Here is a 25,189-nt window from a genome sequence, read left to right as displayed (position 1 = left end):
CCTCAAATCACACCGGTGATGCACGCCGCCCGATGGCTCAATAGCGTGTAACCCACTGGTGATGCACGCCGCCAGATGAAACAGTCGAGTCTGACCCACCGGTGATGCACGCCGGCGCCAACGTGTTAAGGCATTATTACTACAAAACGAAGGCAGATCAGACTCTGTGTTATACATTTTGTGCTTCAATTGGAGTACCCCACCACTTTTTAAAATATTTCAACGTATACTTATTACACATTGTATAATAAGCCTCATTTATGTTATGCATTAAATAAAAATTCAGAAAATAATAGGCTATACCATCTTTTTGTCTCTATCTGTATATTTTACAATTCTTGGAGATTTTAAAATTCAAACCTAGGAACGATATTACTTTCCTGTAATATGTTTAATCATTTTTTTATGCTACGAACATAATATTGGTGGATGGGTTAACGATTCATATTCCTAAATAACAATAATTTTATAATTTATTGAACATACTTCATGGCAGGTTGCGAAAACTTTATCTTCTACTGTTCGGAATGATTATTTTATTGATGAATCATCATTTGAAGAAGAAAATATCGAAATACGTTAATTAAGTGAGAATGGACAACAATATTTCAAAATCATACGTGTTTTTTATAACATTCCTATTGCCTCGGATTTATTATCCGATATTACCTCCTACATATCTCGGATAACTAATAGTGCTTTTCGTACTCCTTCTTAAACAATGACCGTAGAAACTTGGTATGAAAACTGTGCTTGTGAATTCATACAATAACAGTGCATCAAGTGTAACGGAACTTTTGTCGCAATCATAACATAGGATTTGTTGTGTCTACTATGAGCATTAGTTTTTGCATATGACCTAGAGCTAGTATAATTCAATGTATAAACAGCATCCCTTTAAAATGGCATATTGGTCACGAGTTAACCACAGAAAGTTCGAGACCGTATAGTGAGATAGTTCAAATGATCAGTGACTCGAACATGGTCGCAGACGTACAAATCGAACGCGATAGGTCGAAGTAATCGATTTTTTTACATTAGAAGAAAATTCTCGAGATATTTGATAATCCAATACGAAATTGATTAGTGTACCCGTTAATACACACACTACAATATTCGTATCTAGTAACTGATAATAAAAATGAAATAATGCAGTAGTAATATTTCTAGTTGTAGTATCTCGATCTGATATCTTGTTTGCTGTAAATACGGTTAACAAATTCCTGAATAAAAAAAATGACTATAAAAAAAAAAATGAATAAAAAATAAAAATTGCGTGAAGCGAATATACGTGTACCTTATAATCCAATATGGCATCGAATAAGAAAACGGCGTAAAGAATTTTGATTGCATAGGTTTTTAATCGCAGATTAATGACCCTTTCAATAACTTAGAAACTGTTTCGTAACGATAAAAAAAAAAATAAATGTCGAACATGCGTATACATATTCCTTTCGTATGCCTAACAGAGTTTAACTACGAGAAGTTCTAGAAATAAAAAGGACACTGATATTTAATCTATAAACAAATTTTTGTACCGATAATCAGTTAATTGAAATATACATAATCAATAACATAGGCGTTCGCGTCGAGATGGGACACGTTCAATAGAAAGAAATCGATTTGTACTTCAACTAGATATGTGCGGGTTGCCGACTATACTGGATAGAGACGGGACGGAAAATTTCGGACGGGATCGAGCGGGATCCCGAGACCTTTGCGTGTTCGAAACTAGGCGAGATCTCGAGATTCATGCCAGCTCGGATAAGCACGAGTCGGGCCGGCTCGAATTTAACTTCGAATCGGCTCGGCAAACATCGGATACGATCGGTTTGAGAGATAGAAATGCAGGATGCAGAGCTACATATTAACTTTTGAGTACTGACGTGCTATTTTAGTTACGTAACTACCGACGTGATGTCTACTAAACCACCATACTTTACTAATGAAAGCTTTTATGTTTTCTGATGTTCTTCTAAAAAAAACGTTTCTATGTATTGTTAATATATCTAGTTATTGTATAAGTAAAACAAAATATTGAAGTTTTCTCGTTTATTACTAATTATAAACATTAATATTGCAGTCTCAAATTATTTGGGGGAAACAATTAACATTTATCAATTAAACAATCATTTTTCCTTGACAACATTTTTTTCTTAAAGATTAATAACTAGATAAACAATAAAAATAAAAATAAAACAAATAATCAACAGATTTCTTGAAAATCACAAGGCATCAAATTGTAAGAACTATTAAAGTTTACAAACAGTCTTTGCATACAGACTTGCTGCATTGTAGGCACACATGTTTCATACAAGTGTCACATTTATAAGCCGTCTTGCGCTTTAGTTTTGAAGGACAGATGTGACAGAGTTTTCTGGTTTGATTTCTCTCTGCTTCATTTTGTTCCCTTACATTTTCTGGTGCATCTGGCCCAAGAACTCTATTTATCGACAAGCGCAATTCTCTTGGTAGATGTTTTTAGAGTGCCAACAAATGTCATGCCTCTTTTTTTCAGCTCTTCGACAAACTGTACAGAACTATACCAATTATCAGCGGTAATACTTCGGTTACTGCCGTGCAAGTCCTTGATCAATCTGAATACACATTGTGTGGACACCAGGAATTTTTTTTCTTTTTCTGTCAATCCTTCGCCGTCTGATCCTTTCCCAGAATATATATAATCATCATAAAAATAAAATGTCTTCGAGTCGCAAATTGCTTGTACCTTCAAGCCATACTTGGCAGGTTTTTGGGGCATATAGATAATGAGATGCGAGCGGCCTCTAAACCCAATCAACATCTCGTCAATGGTTGCACTTATGCCCAACTTGTAATTTTTTCGACAGTTGTTTACGAACGCATTGAACACAAATGATATTGCTGCAGTTTTGTCTCCCCTTTGTCTTTCTGATCTTGTGTCAGAGTTGTCAAAACGCAAGCAATTCAGGATATACATAAATCTGTGTTTTGAAAAACCATATCTGAAAATTTCGCGGCCAGTACCATCAGTTGTAAACAACAAATCACAGTCTTCGTGGTTGGGTTTGAACACCGCTGAATATAGAAGGAGTCCCAGGAAAGCATTCAGCTCAATTTTATCGATATCATGCAATTCTGTTATAGTTTTGAATGGTTCTCTGTATTCTTGCAACTTTACATTGGTCCAAGTAAGAATCTCCTGATATATAGAATCATCAAAAAATTTACGTCATATGTGTAAAGGATCTTTCGGTTCAGCTTTGAAGAGGGTTGAAGACGATGTTGCAGATGCTACTACAATGTTGTGCCGAGGTGTGCGCACGCCGCTGGTATTGGACGGAGTTTTGTTTCACTTGAATCGATTTTTGTCAAAATAAAATCGCGATCGACTGTCCTCGTCGGGTTCCATTTTCTGCTCCTCAGTTTCCTCGTTTCTTCACCTTCTGACTCTTCCTGTTCAGATGCCGAATCATAGTCACTCTCCAATGCAACAAAATTTGTGTCGATATTGTCAGAGTTGGACTCTGAGTTCTCATTTAGCCATTCCGCTAAAATTTCTTCGTGGTCTTTATTTGGAAGCCTTGGTTGATATTTTTTCTTACTGACAGGAACACTCTTATTTTCATTTATGGCTGCCCGTTTCATACCCGAAGTACCTGTCTGATCCATTTTTATAATTGTCTGGAAACAAAAGAGAAAAATAATATAATCTGAAAAAGTCGTGCCAAAAAAAGTTACATAAATACAGACGAGTGGTCTGACAGACCACTCGCGATCTTATAATAATCAAAACTTACCGGAATCACGTGCGCCGACATAGCCACTCTTCACGAACGCTGCCGGGCGACTATCCGTGGGGTAGAGAGATGCGCGGGGGGATACGTCTTCGCTAACAAATGTAGCTAGATTTTTCGAACTCTCAAAGTGTCTGTCAGACCACACGTCGGTACTTAAAGGTTATGAGACGGAAAGGAGATAAAATGATTTAAAACATAGATACCATGCTTCAAACTTAGGAAAAATGTACTTTTATACTGAATTTGAAATAAAAATAAAAATAAAAAGATAGGAATAACAGGAAACACACTGTTTTAAAATATATTGAAACAAATATTTTATTGCCTTAAATTACTGTGCAAGAAACATAATTGTTCAATATTTTCAGACAACAATCTTGTTCTGTTATTGGTAACGATATTTCCAGCCGTAGAAAATAAACGCTCGCTTGTCGTTTATGTTGCGGGAATCGCAAGTATGTATGTTGTAGCGGATTGTAAAAGCGGATATCTATTAGAATTACATTTCCACCATTCCATAATATTACTTTGTCTTGATTCAGTTGTTTCAGAGAAGTTTAATTTTCTCGTACCGTTCCTAGTTTCCCTCCAAACAATTTGGCTATTTTTGATTTTCTGGTATCTAATCAGTAAAAATTAAAAAATACATTAGAAATTGATCAATGTAATCTGATTCACTTATGTATATTTGTATGTAGGTATGCATATAGTTTGAAAATTTACCATTCTGATTAGAGGGAATATTTTCGGAATTGCTACAAACATATTTTAAATTATTTCCTGTCCTCTTTTTGCATTTCATCTACTTTTTTACTAAGTACTCCTACAGCTGTATGTCGCTCTTCATGTTGTAACGAACGGTCTTTATGTCTGGGATCTAAGAGCATGGCAATTACAATAAAATCATTCTTCACGATTGGTTGCAAGCGTTTCTACAAATAAAACATCTGACATCATAAAGTCCACCTTTTACTAAAGCAGTAATAAAATGAATAATTAAACTGATTTACATTTAATACATTGCAAACGCTGTTACACATTGCACTAATTATTTTGCTTTGTGTATTATTATTATCCGGTTGAAATACGTCTAGTTGTGCGATATACAGGGTGTCCCAGTGAACACTGTACAGTGCGTTATTTCCTAAAGTATTAGAGATAAAAGAAAATTGTTTATACAGGATTGCATGGTTCGAAGGGGCCAATTTATTAGCGAAGGCGAATTTTTTATAACATTACTATTACATGACATATCATGGTCAAGTTTGGTTTTTGAAATGGAACTATATATTTTTTTACAGATCAGTTGATAGTGTATTTCAAGGCGAATCTAGTGACGTCTACTTTATATACTTTTTTGAATTAATTTCTGAGATATTGCGCCTACAAATTTAGTAAATAACTATGCAACAAATTAAAAGTAATTTTATTTTCTTTTTAACAACCTGAAGAATATATGCAATTAATCCTTCCCGGGGCAAGAGAGGCCTTTAGTGCACACCATCGGGAGTCTAACGCCCTTTTAAACAACCAGGGTTCTCTCAGCGGCCTAGATGCGAGCATTTGCAGGAGACAGATGCGAGACCACAACGGAGTCACCGACACAGTCTCTTGCGGCGGATCTTCGGAATTGGGAAGCGGCCAGGGTATCCGCCGCTCCAGAATCACTCCACCCGGCGAGTGACGCGACGCCTAAATTGAAAGGCTGTAGTGGCCCATCGTGCCAACTCAGGAAGGACACACGATGGGAGGGCTGCAGCACGGTTGTACGAGGACGCACCGATGGATGGAAATCAGCAGACGCGTGCGAGGTTGGCCACCTCGCCCCGCGTTCCGCAGAGAAGTCCTTACCAGAGAGGTGCAGGGACGTTGCCCCGGGAGCCATCTCGCGGGTAGATGATGGCAGCGGACCCCGGAAGTGCGACATCTAACACTGCGTCTCGGATTCACGCCGCAAGACGAGTTCCAGGGGGACTCAGGGAGTCCCTGCCAATCAACCATCGACATTTGAACGGCGCCAATAATTATTGGTCGCGAGGTTGCGCGACACGAGCGAGCCAATCGGGGCACGGTGAGGGAAGCGTCGCGTGCCAAGATGCTGCCGCACGCAGCGATCTCGGCCTTCTTCTTGTACGGGACGCTAACCAGGTCACAGGTGGTATGTCTTGCCCCATTGTTCTCCCCGGTTGACTCGGATTAGATCGGTTCGTAAGCGGAATCTTGACAGAGCCGACTCCTAGTGGTCGTGTAGGCTGTGTAACAGGAAGAAAGCCTTCGCGTGCGGGTTTCCCGAAGCCCGCGGGCTCGACTAAATAGCGAGTCCACAGCTTAGCGACGTCATAGCGAACAGTTGTCGCGTGCGGGTACATCGTCGGCTTGTTGGTATAACTTCGTTGTAACAGCGGCCACGCGGGCGGTTCTCTTACGCGTGCCGAACGCGCGTTTCAGCCTCGTCGTCGCTCAAAAACCATTGTTACGCGATCGCTGTAGCGGGGAACAGGTAACTGCCGGCGGCCATGTGTCGCGGGACGGCGCGTGTAATCACCTCGACTAACGCTTGTACGTTTCTCGCTAGAATACATCTTTTATTACTTCAGAAAACCGTGTTTTTACTGGCGTTCTCGCCGTAAGAACCCGAGAACCCAGATACGTTCCTCACCCTACGCCTGAAAGAACCTCGCCCCTCTCCGCGTAAAGAGCTAGCCTGGGCTGCGGTTCGAAAAACGGGAGACGCGTTCCACGCCGGTATCGAAAGATACCTGGCGCACGCAGAAAAATCAAGGCGTGGGACGCGTAGTGGCTGGATCCTGCACGCCCGTCCTAGCCCAAATACGGCTCGGCGGGACGGTCACGTCGCAATACATACAATCATAGTATAAAATATTTATAGATGCATTTCGATCCCATTATTAAAAATGAAATCATCATGCAATCGATGTTATTAAACCCTATATATAAAGATAGGCTTTTAAAATATGAAGACAGAAATCATGCTATTAATTGCTTGCGGGAAAGTATTTTATGTCCAGTAGGAAAGAGATATAATGGTGACAATAATTATCAATCGAAATATGATGATAAAGGTACGTCTATACAATTATTCATAATCTTTAAATTATGACGGTTATTAAAATTTTGCAAGAGAACCCAAATCAAAATTATCCATGTTCTTCGACAATACGTTCGGTAATAAGAACACAAACCGCATAACAGGCATCTTTGTCACTGATAGAGACGCAGAAATAAAAGTGTATTTCGAAGAAACTACAGTAGATAGGAGTACTAATATTATAGGGTGGTGGAAGGAAAATTCAAAAAGATTTCCTATACTATCAAGTGCTGCAAAACGTTACATTGCTGTACCAAGCACACAAATAACTAGCGAAAGGCTGTTTTCAACAACTAGAAATATTGTTACAGTCAAGAGAACCAGCTTGTTACCAACACATGTGGAGGAATTAGTTTTTTTACACGAGAATTTAAAATAAAAATACGCATATCTTATTATTTGATATACTAATTTCGCTTAATGTTATAAATATAAAATAGCAAATGTTGCCAAGTGATCTCCAAAAACCGAAATTAGAAATCTAAAATTATGACCATATTCAAAGAAATAAGACACGTTTTTGAATCCCGGCATTTTAAGAAATCCCGAACATTTTCGGGAATCCCGAACATTCTCAAGAATTTCGAGAATTTCAAGATCCCGTCGCGATCCCGAAAATCATTCCCGTTCCTGTCCCAACCCGGTCTCGCACACCACTATTCTATGCCTATTTCTCCTGTTTTCAGGAGTGTTGTTCAACACATTTATAGCGCTTTCTTGAGTCACCCCAGCACTTTCAAAATCCATGATTAAATATTTTACAGTTCTTTAAAAATATCCTATTGTTAATATATTATTGTTACACTATCACTATTCCTATTGCTACACTATTGCTATTTTTATTATTACACAATTACTGTTCCTATTGATATACTACTACTAATATTGAATACACCAAATACACTACTTAATTTTAAAGTACTTTAAAAGTACACTACTTAATTGTAATCCTTGCGATTTAACCAACTGGAACTGGCTTTTCTGCTCTAACGAACTGACCTAAACTAACTGCCATTCGCGTTTTAAGCTTTGAAGAACGTTTCAATTTATTTTCTCGAGTCATTGGTTTAGGAAAAGCACTTAACATTTCTAAGCGGTTCCCCTCCATCCCCATGCCTATGTGCGTTGCAGAATTCACACTATGTCATCGATACATGTTGAAGCCGAAATAAAAATCAAGAAAAATGAGAAGTATGGTAAATTTCAAAAATTGAATGTTTTTTTATTTCATGACTTAATAAATTAACTACAACTAAATAAATATACGTTGTATAAGTTTAAAAAAGAATTGTTATTATTATTTATAAAGAGAAGGACAAAGCGTTCCCTTCAAAGTTGTCTGAAAATACAGACTAAGTATGCTTTTCGCAGAACAATATAGGACAATAATACATCTGTTCTTTTGTATAGGAATTACAGATAACAGTATATTTTATGTCATTTTTACCTATGTTATTTTAGTAACATTACGTAAAAGATTATGTATAAAATAATTTGCATTAACATTTACAAGTATTACCAAAGTAAAAGCAATTTTCTCCTAAGTTTGAAGCATGGTATCTACGTTTTAAATCATTACAACTCCTTTCCGTCTCTTAATACGTAGCTGTATCCTGCATTTCTTTCTCTCAAACCGATTGCATCCGATATTTACCGAGCCAATTCGAATTTAAATTCGCGCCGACCCGACTCATGCTTATATCCCGAATTGAGTCTCGGGATTCCGAGCAGGCACGAATCTCGAGATCTCGCCTAGTCTCGAGACACGCAAAGGCCTCAGGATCCCGCCTGATCCCGCCCGAACTTTTCCGTCCTGTTCTGAAGCTCGGGTTCTCGAGACTCGGGACAACTTGTACACCCCTAACTTCAACTCTTTAGGTTTAATATTCTATTAATATCATACGTACTGTTCAAAGCTGGTTAGGTTCGTGTGGAAAGTATACATGTATAATTGGTCACAGTGGACATCTCATGCGTATAGTCGACGCGGAATATAATGATTCCAGTAAAACAGCAGAGTGTCGGTCGTTCACACTTTTAACAATCGGCGTTGTAGTGGTAAAATGGGGACTTAAGTAGGAACCAACGTCTTTTTACCTGTTTCCTTCCAATTCGGAACCCTAGGAATTATGGAAAGGGCATTATAATCAATACAGCACTGTCAATTAACTCAATAGTATCCATTCACATAAAAATTGTTAAAACTCGCCATTTAACATTTACATTACTGAAATGTTGAATTTTATTCTGTACCACATTCTTTAGTACTTGTAATATTTGGTTACTTATTAATACAGTAATGTTACGGACGTAGGGTTCCAACCTTTATTATTTAACCCTTTGCACTCGAAGTTTATTTTGAGTCATATTACCAGCAACTCGAAGCCATTTGAGTGAAAAGATCATATTCACATGTAAGTTCATGATATACGCATTGAAAGAAAAGTCATCGTTGTATGTTATTATTTTTTTTAATTGTTTATGGATACAAATGTTAGGATATATAAAAAAAATTATAAAATTATTACATTTTGTAATTTTCCAAAGTGTGATACCTCTCGAAGCAATTGCCAATATGTAATCTTGGCTTCTCTAGACAGGTATCACAAAAATAATGGGTCTGCCGTCTTTCGCCTGGAATTTTTCTATTCGAACACACTACACAATCTTTCTTGGTTCCAGAACGTATAATATGTAGGTGGTTGTTGAGTCTGGCCTCCGTATTTGGTGTGTAACTGTATTCTCGAGATGTGCTGTTTTGTCGGAAATTCCCAATCAATTGGTCCACCAACAATTTTACAAACTTCAAGTGTGTCATTGGTTTTTCATTATTTATTTTTTTAACAGAAGTGTACAATATATATGCATTTACTGTACACATTTCCATCCCCCAAAAAAATAGTTTTCTCCACCATTTCAGGGATTTTCTCAGAAAACAATATGTTGCAGCATATTGGTCGGCCCGATCTACTCCACGCATATTTTTTGTGTAATCGATAACAATTTTAGGTTTTTGTATTCTGACCAATTCACCACCACGTACTCTTCTATCAACCGATGTCAAACCCGCTTCATTACGAGTACTTAACAAAGTGACAATCCTTTTGTCCTTCCATGCGAGAACTAGGGTTTTGCCTTTTCTGTAAGCCACTGTTTTCCTGTCTCTTACAAATTGCGGTTTTTTTATTGTCGTTGGTAAATATTTCCTATTTGTTTTGATTGTGCCGGTGAGGAAACAATTCATTTTTAGCAGTTCTTCGGCAAGGGGTATGCTTGTATAATACCTGTCGGTATACATATGATAACCTTTAGCATTAGGAACATTGTCCAATAGTTTTCTGTACAGGTCTAAAGGAATTCTGGAACTGACAGGCAGATCAGGTCTTATGAGATTTTCAGAAGTAATACTGCCGTAATAAGGCAAAACCGAATAAACATAACCGGTAGTTGAGTCGGCCAGAACGTAAATTCTAATTCCCCATTTAGTGGGTTTAGCTGGATTATATGTCATAAAACATATTTTCCCCTTAAATTTTATAACGGATTCATCAACGCAAATCGACTGATACGGTATAAAATGTTCGGAAAATTTTGAGTTGATGTATTGTAAAAAGTTATTGGCTTTATGAATGCGAGTCCTTAAGCACGTATTTCTGCCTACTGGTGCATTTTTGTGTAAATGAAGCATCCAAAATATTTGCTGGAATCTATCTCGGGTAAATACGTCTGAAAAGAATGGAATTTTACTGGTGAACTTGGTACACCAATATTCCTGGAAATTTGCAACCGGCATGGTTCCCATATTCAAGATCACTCCGATGAAGGACAGAAATTCTTTCCGATTAACATCACTCCATGTATTCCATATTGATCTCCTTGACAATTGCCTTCCACGCAATCTTGAATTTGCGTAATCATTTGTCTCTTTTATTATGGAATCAATCAATGTATCTGTAAAATATAATTGAAAAAAATCTAACGGTTCTTTTATATCGTTGGAAATTTGTGGTCCGGCAATTCGAGGTGAAATATCGAAATCAATAGGAGATGGAATATTATCCACTTCCGAAACATCCATCCATTCGTCATTTCCAGTTGGATCTGTTGTGTCTTCTACATTTCCTTCTGTATCACTTTCAAATCCCTCAATATCACTTTCAATTCTCGGTATGTGTCGTCGTACTGCAGGAAATATATCACTATCATTAGAATCGGATTCATGGCTTAGTTCAATATTGTCTGCTTCATCACGGCCAAGAGCGTCTATGTTATTTCTGTAATGTTCACCATGAACTTCAAATTCTAATTCGTCGCTACTACTTTCAATATCACTATAATTTTCACAAATTTTTCTTTTATTTGCCATATCGGGGATATAAATATGAATTCAAAATATAAAAACAACAGATAAACTAGAATCTGATATACACTCTACTGCTGAATAACACGACTTAACTCACTTGCATCCAAGTGCGGAATGCGGAATGTTGCTCAAACCGCGATTGTGTGCTGTTATCGAGAGCATAACAATCTGCGAGCCGCGACCGTCATTTGTCACCAACAGCGAAATATCCTATAACTAATTTTTACGATTTGTTTTTGTTCTCATGTTAAAAACTGAAAATTAATTCCATTGTCTCCGTAGCGGAGCCCTCGAGTTTGAAGACAAATTTAAAATGGCTCCGCTCCGGAGCCCTCGAGTGCAAAGGGTTAAATATCTTTATTATAAATCAGGCTTCGGAATTAACTGCTCTTTTCGGCCGATTTTCAAAGGCGACGCCTCCTTTCTCCCTCGCACGTCACTTCTCTCCGCGGCGGTCCTAGTGCTCGGAAGGCCTCAGGCGCGTGCCACAAGAATCGCGCGTCAGGGGATACCACTGACAAAACAAAAACGCATCAATAATATTACCTCATGGGTGATGTGGAAATCTATGGATATAAGTGACGTCGCCCAAATGCGCTACGCGCGATTTTTGTGACACGCACCTGAAGCCTTCCGAGCACTAGGGCCGCCGCGGAGAGAAGTGACGTGCGAGGGAGAAAGGAGGCGTCGCCTTCGAAAATCGGCCGAAAAGAGCAGTTAATTCCGAAGCCTGTTATAAATAATTGGAATCATGTCGTGGTTGACATCATTTTAGTCGGGAGAGCACAAGGAATCGATTGGTATTACTTGCGTGAAAATCCGTTTGCGAATAAGAAACTTCAATTTTTCCTATCGCTATCCAATTTTTCCTAAATCCCTAATGCTATCGTTGTTTTTTATGACGTCCTTGTTCTCGGGCGTCGAGCTCGAACGCGATGGTTCAAAGAATTGGTTTCTCGGCGGCACGTATCAAACGAGGTAGTGGGGATAAACCACGGCTCTCGTCCGTGTAGACGAAACGGCTCTCGTCCGCAACATTACTGTACTGTATTGACGATAAGAAATTGTTGAATAATGACCTTTATAGAACTGAGACTTGTTTACCGCTTTTGCTATCTCTGGGGCCTCGTATTTGCAGGAACCAGGAAAAAAATATTGTGACGAGCACCGGGTACGTGGCTATTGCCTGCTGTGCTCGCAAAGAAAAATGAAAAGACGGTCGAAGCAAATGTCTTCAAGATTGATATTTAGAGAAGTTACTGACAGTTGTCACGGTGACTGCACGCAATCGAATTGTACTAAACGGAGAGATATAAATTGCCTGATTGTAAATAAAGTTGTAAGATACAGTCTTTAGATTTTAACACTTTGATGCACACGATTTTAAGAAAAATAGAAACCCAAGTTGCATCTTAATCACAATAATGTCAACAACTTACTAATGCGTTTTGACTTATATAAATTTTTGTTTCCACTTATTTACGTATTTATCGTTGGTTCGTAGCGTTGCCAACTGAATGAAAAACTTGAAATAAAATATTAGACATTAAACTGTATAACTATGAATAACTAACTTTTCGAAGTGGATTAAAACATATCCCACCATTCATGAAAAGCTAAACAAAAAGTGGGACAGTTTTTAATCCACCTAACCCCGAAGAGTTAATTTGCTGACGCGATGGTCGCGAGCTCGGAGTGCGCGCGGGGAGTAGCCAGTGACTCTGCATTACTCTGCAAAATCGTAACAATACGTTGAATCGTATCTGGGTCCCCAATTGGCCACCGTGGCGTCAATTGTTAAAAGTGTGAAGGACCGATAGTCTGCTGTTTTACTGAAATCGTTATATCCTGCCATCACGTTGTCTATACTTTCGGTTGAAGTGTGTTACTGACCGATGCGGTCACAGCTATTAGGGAAAGACGATGTGAGGCGCAGCAAAGCGAGGGACCCCTCTGGCCGCTGTGCCATCACGAGTATAACTTTATCAGCACTGAACAGTACGTCTTAATGACGAAATGTCAATTATTGAGTAAAACAGATATAAAGAACTTACGAAAACCCAATGATGGCAGGCATTGTCATACAAGCACCGACTACAAAGAACATCCCTGGAAATGTTTTCATACTTGCAGCATAAATGAAACCGTACATTGGTCCATAAACAAGCGGCATCAAAGATTCGCAGACACCAAACAAGGAGTTCACTTTACCTGTAAATAGTAAAGAAATTAGTTTTCTTAAATTCTGAAGATAGGGTCCACCTTGTGCATTTGTGCGACGCAAACCGATTCCTCAATTATTTGAATAAAGGCAATTTGTGCAAATAATCGCGCAATGTTAACGCACTCCTGTAATTAATTTATTAACTCGGCTTGGTATATATATATATTTGACACAATAGTGCCAAATCGGATCGAATGTGCTTCACATGTCCGTTTATTCAAATAAACAAAATACAAATTGTCGTTTGTACTGATCTTATCAAGTGTAGCTCATTTCCGTTTCTGAAGTCGCTCGGCTGTTTTTCGCACCCTTAAATACTAATTTTGGTAGCAGGGTTCCAGCCAATTAGGTATAAAAGTGCTTCTGATTGGTGCGAGCCAAACTTCGTTTTTCGTTAATTAAAATGCATTTTTAACTCTTTAAAAACTCTAATAAGCTTTTTGGGGCCAGCTTTCTAACCTATGTGCAATTACTAAAATATCAATCGAAAACAGATGTAGCTCAAAAATAGTGTCTTGGCGATCGTAGCATAAACTTATTAAGCAGAAATCCTAACACGCAGAAGAACTATTTTTCTCTGATTAGTTAAGATCATTTATTCGGTGCAATAATCAAATCGAGGGTTCTACTCTTAACATTACTTGAGGTACCCAAATGAATGCAATATTTTACTCGAAATTCGAAATACGTGCCATATATTATTTTATTTATATCCACTTATCTCTACATATAGTCAATCACGCTAAATTTGCAGTGCTGTGAAAAATATGGAAGACTCTTTGACGATATTGTACTGTATATGCTTATGGATTCTAAAGACCCTCATAAAACTTTTACGATCTTCAACCAAGTCTTCCCGAGTGGTCAACAAAAAGAGTGTAGTTTGAGTTACGTACCGAATTAAGTTTTTGTATTGATATGTCTCGTCAAAGACTAACATTATCGAAATTTCCCTAATCGAAATATATACGCATAATAAAAGTTAGTAATGCAGACCTTTTCTTTCCTTAGAGTTATCGTTATCCGAAAAACCCGATTCGAATATTGCTACTTATTACAAATTGCATTTTAAATTAAAAATTCTTCACCGTCAGTCAGCCTAATCACGTTAATTTATTATTGTAAAATTATAATCAAAAACCGCTTGTAAAGCGATTTTCGATAGTCGGCGATGAAATATGTCGTTTCAAGAACTCGCGTTCCAAACTGCATAGTTCAGAAAAGTCAAAACCGTATACTTTACATCCAGTACATCGAGTCACATAAGCATCATTTCTACGAATTTCTCTGGTTACTAACCAAAATTTAATTTTCCATACCGTATACGTCTATTTCAATATTCCAATAACAAAATGAATTTTAGTAACCTAACTGTAATGACTTCAAGTATCCAAGGTAACACGAAATAACTAGCTTCATTTTCGTGAACAAATGACTGTTTATTGCTTCACTGTTTAAATTATAATCGAAGCTCTACTGTAATGGAATTTTTATTGTTATGTCCCGGGGTACGCTACTGAGGACAAAATACAGTATTTATATGAAGTTTAGGCTATGTATGCCTTCCTCGGGATCGTCGGAATGTTCGGGAATCGGGAATTGGTCAGGCTGTCGTCATTTAACCCCTTAGATATACGTGTACAAATCGTTTAATTTATTATATCTCGTTTTGGAGATAAAAATGATACGTTATTACAAATATGATTTACAATAATTGGTTTATCTTATAACTATGACAGTAACGAGTGAAGAAGACTTAATGGCTCGGCGGTAGGAGGTCTACAAAGGGTTTTCACTCGCGGTTTTACGTCGCGTGACACTGATTACGGAACTATGTACTCGGCGGGCGAAATATACCTTACTTGGATTTTGATAAAAGAATCGGCGCGAGACGAAGGGGTTAAAGGAGTTGATTGGAATTTTGTTCGAATGGTGGGTCCGAAAGAACTGCCGCAATTACCTCAGCGAAATCTATTTTTAAAACGCGAATTATATACTAGGTCGGTCATCGATACACATTGACACCTGCACGGTTGGTGTAATGCTGAGGTTGTTAAAATACCAGGTTACACGGACACTCGGTTTGAAGCAATACTTGTGTTGAAGTGTTATACGATATTAGGATATAATTAACCGTAACGTAACATTACATGAATGTGTGTCACATATACGATTGAAATGTGTAAGTCGTTTTAAGTATGAAGAGAACGTATCGTATGAATACGAAGAGATATGTGGAAGTCGGGTGCGGATAGAGATAGAGAAAACATTTACGCGCGTACACATATGTGTGATCACGGGAATAGCAGGGACCCACTGGGCATTCCTTGCAACAAAATTAGTTCTAATTGGGCGCAACGAAAAGAATGCAGCAAACGATTTCGGAAAAAGATTTCGAAGCAAACCGATTATGAACGCCTTCAAAAATGCGAAACTGCGACGCTCATTGACGAAAAATCGCAAGGTACGTGTCGTCAATTCGCGAAGTCAGTTAAGTAGAGTTTTCTTAAATTTTTCAAAAAAAGGACTATGATTTTTTGTAACAGTTAATAGTAATTATACTTCTTTTTTTATATGGCACGTGGCACAAGAGCCAGTCATAAAGTTGAACCCTTCTCGGCGCAGGAGAGGCCTTTAGTGCGCACCACCGGGAATCTAACGCGTTACTAACACCTCTTTTATGCTCAAGCTACCAGGGTTCTCTCAACGGCCTAGATGCTAGCATTTGCAGGAGATAGGTGCGAGACCACAACGGAGCCACCGACACAGTCTTTTGCGGTGGATCTTCGGAATCGGGCAGCGGCCAGGGTACCAGCCGCTTCAGAGTCACTCCACCGAGCGAGTGACGCGACGCCTAAATTGTGACACTGTCGTGGTCCATCGAGCCAACTCAGGGATGACGCACGATGGGAGGGCTGCACCATGGTTGTACGAGGACGCACCGATGGATGGGAACCAGCCGACGCGCGCGAGGTTGGTCACCGGAGAGGCGCAGGGACATTGCTACGGGAGTACGGCGTCTAAGACTGCGTCTCGGATCCTCGCCGCAAGAAGAGTTCCAGGGGGACTCAAGGAGTCCCTGCCAATAAACGATCGTCATTTGAACGGCGCTAATAATTATTGGTCGCGAGGTCGCGCGACACGAGCAAGCCAATTGGGGCACGGTTGGTACGAAGCGTCGCGTGCCGAGATTCTGCCGCACGCAGCGATCTCGGTCTTCTTCTTGTACGGGACGCCAACCGGGTCGCAGGTGGTAAGCCTTCTCCCATTGTTCTCCCCGGATGACTCGGAATAGCTCGGTTCGAACGCGAAATCTTGAGAGGGTCGACTCCTGATGGTCGTGTAGGCCATGTAACGGGAAGAAAGCCTTCGCGTACGGGTTTCTCGAAGCCTGTGGGCTCGACCCAACAGCGAGCCCGCAGCTTAGCGGCATAATGGCGAACGGTTGTCGCGTGCGGATACATCTTCGGCTTGCTGGTGTCGAACCTTTGTAACAACAGCCACGCGGGCGGATTTCTTACGCGTGCCGAACATGCGTTTGAGCCTCGTCGCCGCTTGAAAAGCTTTGTAACGCTATCGCTGTAGCGGGAAACGGGTAACTGCTCGCAACCACGTGTCGTGAGACTGCGCGTGTAATAATCTCGACAAGAACTTGTACGTTTCTCGCTAGAATATATTCCTTCTTACATCAGAAAACCGTGTTTTGACTGGCGTTCTCGCTGTATAAACCCAAAATCCTAGACACGTTCCTCACCCTACGCCTGAAAGAACGTCGCGACCTCAAAGAGCTAGCCTGAGCCGCGATTCGGAAAACGGGAGACACGTTCCACGATGGTATCGCAAAATACCTGGTGCCCACGAAAAAATCAAGGCGTGGGACGCATAGTGGCTGGATCCTGCACGCCCGTCCTTGCCCGAATACGGCTCGGCGGGACGATCACGTCGCAATATATATAGTTTATATGTTTGGATCGTTAGATGAGTTCTAACGTCGGTCCGAAATGAGTGAGAAGGTGGGTTAAACCAAAAGAAATAATGCGCTTATAATTCCTCTTGTCTGTCCTGAAAAGGACAGATGCTTATTGAATGAATTTTGTCCAAGGAGGCTGAAGGGGTGTACGTTCGTTGTCCTAGGCCTCCTGGTGGTCCGGCGACAGTCCTAACGTCTCTAACGCCTACAGCAGAAATCGACAGAACCACACCATCTGAGCACAAATAACTCACACTAGAGTCGCCTGACCCATCTCCAGGGTACGGGGAGGAAAACGCAGTACCTTGTTGTGCAGACTGTCGTGTAATGAGCGTACAGAGAGAAGTTAGCCTCTGTTCCGTGCTCTATGTCCGTATTGGCGAATTGCCTCGAACGAAGCCCGGTGAAACCTGTGCTTCGTGAGCGGGGAGAACAACGTTGACTAGCAGTGTTAATCCTGGTGGCTGATAAAAGTGGCCTATTTCGTTTATGCCCTACAGCACAGCGTCCACCCTACACGTGTGCATCTATTCGTCACACGGAGGCTTTTACTAAACGCGAGTTTTTTGTGGAACACATTAATTATACCTGACAAGTGTACCGCTAACCAGTTGGCATCCAAGGAATGGTCTCTAGTACTCCAAAGCCGAATAGCAACTGCCGGGAATCAAAGTAACTTTTTGATTCCTATAGGTTTTCGGGCTTGCAACGAAATTTCTCTATCGAGGGCGATTTGCTTTGTCTGATGCACGTATAATACGCATCACTCAGAACGAATCACGTAGATCGCTAGTAATAAAGATATCAGCGTTAGAAGCCGGTTGAGAGCCTTCGAGCGATTTAGTGAACAAAGAGCGCTCACTGAAGTATTCTCTAGAGCGGATATGTGCTGACTGACTGCCGAAAGGCTGGCAAGTGTCTTTACGTAAGCGCGGAGCACTAATTTACTATGCGGCGCTCGCTTATCATTGTCTGTCTGTGTCTAATGTTCCGATTTTACTCTCTCTCTCTGTCAGACTCCGATATCCGCACTCGATATTGAATCTGAGATTCAAACAGCTGATCGCAATCGCTCACCTGTTCGAATGTCAACTGTATCAGCTGAAAAACGAGTCATAATTCAAATGTACCGCGCTTGTTGTTAGGGCAACTGAATCTCCTACCGAAGGCAACCTTCGGTCGGTCACGTATGCTAGCAGACTATGATTTTCGTGGACGAGACAAAGGCTCGAAATTTAACCGCTTTTTAAAAACAGATGAATTCACAAAATGAGCGATGCTTGCATAATTTGTCTCTCCTAACTCTTTACTGGAAAGTACATAAATGAGGTATTCTTGTTTTGATCTCGTACATTTTCCCAATAATTAGATTTGCTACGTATCGTCGAATTTTGTCTGTCGTCTCGTCTACCGAAATTCAAGTATAGTTTTCATCAATATCATTTTTTATGTTCAGCATTGCTATTTTATAACAATCGTCGACATAATTTTTACAAAGTATTCACTCATTGGGAATATCCTGTTTCATATTTTTTATAATAAAATTTCTCCATTCTACATTGTCAAAACCGCCAACTCACATCTACAGTGACCACCGCATTGCACATGTCAAAGAAAAATTCATTTTTTCTTGTCATAACTTGTTCTTGCGATATTGCAGATGATATTGTACAATTTCTATGGAGTTATTTTTATTAAATTGGAAAAATTATAGTTAGTGATATAATTTTGAAATTATAATATTAAGTGCTCTCAAAGTTCCTTTTTTTTGAAATTTTGTTTTATGCATAAGAGTGTTTAAATGTTGTCTTAGTTGTGATTTTCTATTGTAATGAATTTCCTTTTCACATGCTTCACATCGCACAGGCACTCCATCACTTACAAAACTTTGATCTTCTATTCCATTAATCCTTTCATGAAGCAATATACATCAACATTTTCTTGTTTTGGGCATGATATTAATTTATAGTTTCAAACACGAATTTTCAAAGTGTAAATCTTTACAGTATACTTAATTGCCACTGTAACGAGATAGTATTATCATGTAAATAGTGAATTAGCGTGTAATGAGTGAATTAGCGTAAAGTCGCGCGGCGATGCGACACGACGATGGGACAGTGTAGGCAAAAAGGATCCGCCCGCGTACAAAGGTAGCGCGCTGTACCCTCATTGGTTGACGCTAGGTGCGAAAATAAGTATAAAAGGCGGCGATTAAGGCAAAAACAGGGTCTTAACGGAGCAGACGTAGAGCACGGCACTCCGGTCAACTGAAACATAGGAAGAAACCAATCCCCCTAGCGGAAGACGTCAGAACGCACGGCACCTCTAGGTTTCCGCACCCCCAAAACCCGTTCAAGCAGACGTAGAGACGGCTCTTGTGCGATTTTCCTTCCACGACCTATCCTCAACTTCCACGGGAGCATACTTGTCGCGTCGCGGACGTTTCTTTTTACCGGGAAAAGCAAAAGACTAACGATATTCTGTTCCGACTAGTACCCATAGAAACTAAGTGATTTGTGTACGACCTAGTGTACAGTGTTTGTTTGAGTGATTCTATTTCTGTTTTAATAAATTGTGTTAAAAAGTGTTTACACCACACTATATTGATGCTACAAATATCTCGCTATCTCGAATTATACTACATTACCATAACGACAAAGGGTATATCCGAGGACATCAGAGCTGTATTTGTTGTTGTTTCTTATATATATATTGTCCCAAACTAAGTGCGGGAGCCGGAAATGGGAGATTCCTGGGATGATTCTAAACAACATTTTCCTTTGCAAAAATGTCCTCCGAAGCTTTGTTAACAAGTTATTAATGAAAAACCCTGACCAATCAGAGAGCACGAATAGCGAGCGCTCGGCCGACCAGCGACAGGTCACAAGCTACGCGGAGCGTCTGCTACTCACCGTGCTCGAGGCTTGTACAAGAAACTCAAGACCTTTACACGTTATTGCCAAATTTCTCCTAAAGTATTGGATGAAAAATTATGAAAAAAATTAGGGACACGCTAACTATCGCGACATATATTGTGGAATTTTTTCAGACTTTTAAATTATTAGCCAAGTTGTAGAAAAAAGAAAGACAATGCTAGTGTTGATTTCTCATAGACTATTGAACAAAAAATTATGATAAAAATTAGGAACACCTTACCTATCGCGACAAATGTTGTGGAATTTTCTCAGATTTTTAAATTAATTAACAAAATTGTGAAACATAAAAAACGAGAGACAAGAAGGATATTGACCAATTTTGTTAAAACTATTGTTGGAAAAATGATAAATACTCGAAATACGAAATACTCGAATTTCATTTGATAGTTGACACCAACGAGGTTGGATCTTCCTCGGTTACTTTTTCTAGTGGAGGTGGTAGTCTCTTCTTCGGGTCGAAAAAGTCGCAAGCAAATTCATGGGGAAAAGCGAAGGCCGTAACGAGTGTCTCGCAGATGTGGCCGTTTATGATCACAGGTATTGCCCTGCAAGTTCGAAGGAGCCATCGGTACCCGAGACTGAAGACCGCAAGGGTCGCGTCGCGTTTACCATGGAAGTCCTTTCGATGCATACGGACGGTTGAAATATGGAATTGCCCGTTGTTAAAACGCCAGTTGGGGAAAGCTTCTGAACTTTAAACATTTGGTCAACGGATGTCTCGCATAGACAGACAAACTCGTCGATGAGGAGAAAATATGGCAATTGTATTCTCATTCTTTAGTTACTTCAATATCAGAGTCTTGCGACCGGCATGCATTTTATTACGGCACACACACAGTGATCATCCGATGTTTGTTTCTCTCTTCCCCAATTTTCGTAAACCTTTTCGACCTATAGGGGAGGCTTACCCATGTATTAAACATTTGACGGATCTTTTACATGCACGTAAATGCATTTAGGTACTTTTAAAATCAGGACCTACTTTATAAACCACTTGGAAATTAAATTCAATACAATGGCAATACTTTTTTTCCTTCGGAATATTTCAACGTATATCTGTTTATTTTTTCGATTTTGTTTCATAAAAATATTTTGAAAGATAGCAGGGCAAACAATAAGAATAAATGTACGGTCACTACATGTGCAGCGTGATAAAAAGCAAGGCTCAGTCGCAAGACGCAGACATCGAAATAGTTAAAGGGATTCGAATACAATTGATGTATTTAACCCCCGATGCAGCGACGAATTAGTCTCCGCCAGACATTCGTTGACCAAATGTTTAAGGGCAAAAGAGTTTCCCCAACTCGCTTTTTAACAACGGGCAATTCCATATTTCATCCGCCCGAATGCATCGAAAGGACTTCCATGGTAAGCGCGACGCGACCCTCGCGGCCTTCGGTCTCGGGTACGGATGGCTCCTTCGAACTAAGCAAGGCAATACCTGTGATCATAAACGGCCACATCTGCGAGATACTCGTTACGGCCTTTGCTTTTCCCCATGAATTTGCTTGCGACTTTTTCGACCCGAAGAAGAGACTACCACCTCCACTAAAAAAAGTAACCGAGGAAGATCCAACCTCGTTGGTGTCAACTAACAAATCAAATTCGAGTATTTCGACGAAACTACACCCCGAGAACTCGCGCTGGAGGGATGCGAGGGCACGAGGAAAGAGACTTCGGAATAAATCGCCAGTATCCATCGTAATTTCGCCGCTGAAGTGTGTAATACCTTGTTTTTATTTACGGAATGTCGCAGAACGTTTCAAAATAGTCGATTGTCGGTCATTAAAAGGTCAAGTGCACGTTTAGTAAAGTGATCAGTATTAGTGACTGCGAAGTGTTGTAAATGCAAGATGTCTTCTTGCGGTGTTGGATACCTGCGATCAGCGCTACCTGGGCATCATCCCCCAATGATCGGGATCGGCACAACGACCTAATGGAGCAAGTGTTCGAGCAGCAGGTGAATTCCTCTCCGAATGAGTGAGTTTTACCGATAGTAATTACTCGTATTACTATAGTCATATTATTAATCTTAATTCATTTAAACATTTTTTGCTTTGGTCCGTCGTAATTAAAAAAATAAAGATCAATGTTTCCATACTTTTTAACAATTACAGCAACTAATACGTCCAATTTTTGTTCATTCATTATGAAATAAGTATTCTTGTAGAGCTTTCAATGTTTTAATACACAGTAAAATATCATACAATCCGTAGGAACTACGAAAACATTGCTTTTTATTTTTTTTACCATGGCATTACTTTACTAAATCGGCATTTTAAAATTCTTTCTTCTCGTCTTTTATTTTTTACAACTTGGATAATTAATTTAAAAATCTGAAAAAATTCTGTAATATATGTCTGAATAGTTAACGTGGTCCTAATTTTTTTCATAATTTTGTCATCCAGTAGTTTAGGAGAAATTGAGCATTGACGTAAACATTTTGAGTTTCTTGTACAAGCCTCGAGCACGGTGAACAGCAGACGCTCCGCGTAGCTTGTGCCCTGTCGCTGGTCGGCCGAGCGCTCGCTATTCGCGCTCTCTGATTGGTCGGGGTTTTTCGTTAATAACTCGTTAACAAAGCTTCGAAGGATATTTTTGCAAAGGAAAATGTTGTTTAGAATCACCCCAGGAAACTCCCATTTTCGGCTCCCGCACTTAGTTTGGGACACCCTGTATACAGGGTGTAACAAAAATGTCGCAGTTCCTTAAAAGGGGTGATTCAGGGGGTGACTTGAAACAACTTTTTCCTTAGCGAAAATGTAAGATGAGGCTTTGTTAACGAGTTATTAATGAAAAACACCGGCCAATGAGAGCACGAGTTTGCCGTCCGAGCGACTGCGGTAGCGTTGGGTACGCGCTGGGCGCTACGGTTGTTCTCCGAACAAGAAAGTCGGCATGCGTCGAAGGAAATAGCATTTGTATAAAAATATTTGCATAACGTATAAACGAAAAAGCAATGGAACAAAAGAAATGAACGGAGACTTGGAGAATTAACGTTGAAGATAAAAACGTGGAAAGTAGTCTGCGTTAGATTTAAAAAATAATAATCATTAATGAATTAAATGCAATTCATCTGTAGTTTGTAAATCTGTGTCACTGGGTCACTGTACCGATACTGGTCATCGACCGTCGAAATGGTTTATGGTAGGGTAGAATTTTGCCAAGGAAGCTCCTTGTACCCCCCACGTAGTTTAAGCACCTCAGGCCTTCCTTGTTCGGACACTCCGAGATCATGTCTCCTTCGAAACCAAAGCAATAAAACCATAAATTACCTAAACGCGTGCCCTAGCATAAACCATTTCGACGGTCGATGACCAGGATCGGTACAGTGACCCAGTGACACAGGTTTACAAACTACAGGTGAAGTTTGTTTTCCTCTCCCTTTATTTTTGGTTGTATTGCTTTTTCGTTTATACGTTATGCGAATAAGAAATTTACGTATTCGTGTTTTTACGTTGCACGTAGTTTCTCTCGATTTTAAGTAATTGTTCACTTCAAGTGATAAACAAAAAAGGACTCGGTATTATTTATTATGTCGCTTTCAGTTTTCATACTAATGCTGTTTTCTTCGATGTATGACGACTTTCTTGTACGGAGTACAACCGTAGCATCTAGCGCGCCTACCCAACGCTACCGCGGTCGCTCGGGCGGCAAACTCGTGCTCTCATTGAACGGTGTTTTTCGTTAATAACTCGTTAACGAAGCCTCATCTTACATTTTCGCTAAGGAAAAGGTTGTCTTAAATCACCCCCTGAATCACCCCTTTCAAGGAACTGCAACATTTTTGTTACACCCTGTATATACAGGGTGTCCCAAAACTATGGGACAAGCCGAGACATGCATATTCTTCATGCAAATAGAAATCGAAAAGTCCTGTACCGTTTTGCAATCTGGAGCTTCATCTTCGAGATATCGGTGATTGAAATTCAGGTATTGGACTTCCGGGGCGCGCTGTTCAAATCCCAGTCAGCCGAACGTGTGACCACACACACGCGAGTTCAAACGCGAGAAGCACGCGTCGGTGAACATACACACGCGTATACTGCTGATATTACAGATGTTAATGCATTTCCATGGTATGAACTGAACAGTTACTTAACTTTTTCACTAATTGTAAGTCATAATTCACCTAATGCAAGCATCATATCGTAGTACTCTTCGTTGGAGAACATTGTTTAACGTTCGAGTTTTTAATTCGACGTAAGTTCAAAACACTAATCTTAGTACACTACGACTTAGAAAATAACGCACTAAAACCTACACAATGACACACACTAAAATCCACACACTACTTTAAACTAAAGTCTAAACAATAATTAAGGGTAAGAACTAGATAATAACTAAGCTAATAGTTAGTTGGACACCAATAATGTCTGTCCTCAGAAATCTTTTTACGATGCTCTCGGTTTCGCTCAAAGAATGATTCTGACTGTTAGAATCCGCATGTTAACAGATCAAGTCAAGGGGATACCTCGAAAGAACATTATTGGTTCCTTCAACACTTAAGAAAGCTGGAAAATGAACGAAGATTGGTTGAGAAACTTGAAAAGAGCAGGCAGAGAAATGGTAAAAATACAGCATAGAAAGTATTAGCTGTTTGTGTGGAAAATTTACGACGGTGCCAAGTGTCTTGGTTCATAGAATCTGTGGCGTACTCGACCAGGTAGTTGGGTCGAGCGAACGCGCACGGCTGTTGGCCATTTAGGGCCTACGAATTGTTTAAGGAAAGGCCTTGGGCTTTGAAGTGTTTGCAGCCGTGTGCAAGGATGAGTCATGATGTTTGGGTGAAAATTGTTTCTCGGGCC

At 39.8% G+C, this 25,189-nt stretch overlaps 1 protein-coding gene across 3 annotated transcripts in view; it reads right to left on the bottom strand.

Annotated features, from left to right (window-relative positions):
• LOC143187638 (putative peptidoglycan muropeptide transporter SLC46) overlaps window positions 1–25,189 on the bottom strand; it is a 148,622-nt gene that overhangs the window by 86,388 nt on the left and 37,045 nt on the right. For all 3 annotated transcript variants that reach the window (XM_076391878.1, XM_076391875.1, XM_076391876.1), the window contains one exon: window positions 13,306–13,462. In XM_076391878.1, coding sequence (XP_076247993.1) covers window positions 13,306–13,462 — 157 coding nt within the window. The remainder of the gene's footprint in view (window positions 1–13,305; window positions 13,463–25,189) is intronic.

The sequence above is a fragment of the Calliopsis andreniformis genome, unplaced genomic scaffold (assembly GCF_051401765.1).
Source record: "Calliopsis andreniformis isolate RMS-2024a unplaced genomic scaffold, iyCalAndr_principal scaffold0133, whole genome shotgun sequence".
Classification (NCBI taxonomy): domain Eukaryota; kingdom Metazoa; phylum Arthropoda; class Insecta; order Hymenoptera; family Andrenidae; genus Calliopsis; species Calliopsis andreniformis.
The sequence above is the reverse complement of the archived record's forward strand: the minus strand, read 5'-3'. Positions and strand labels throughout refer to the sequence as shown.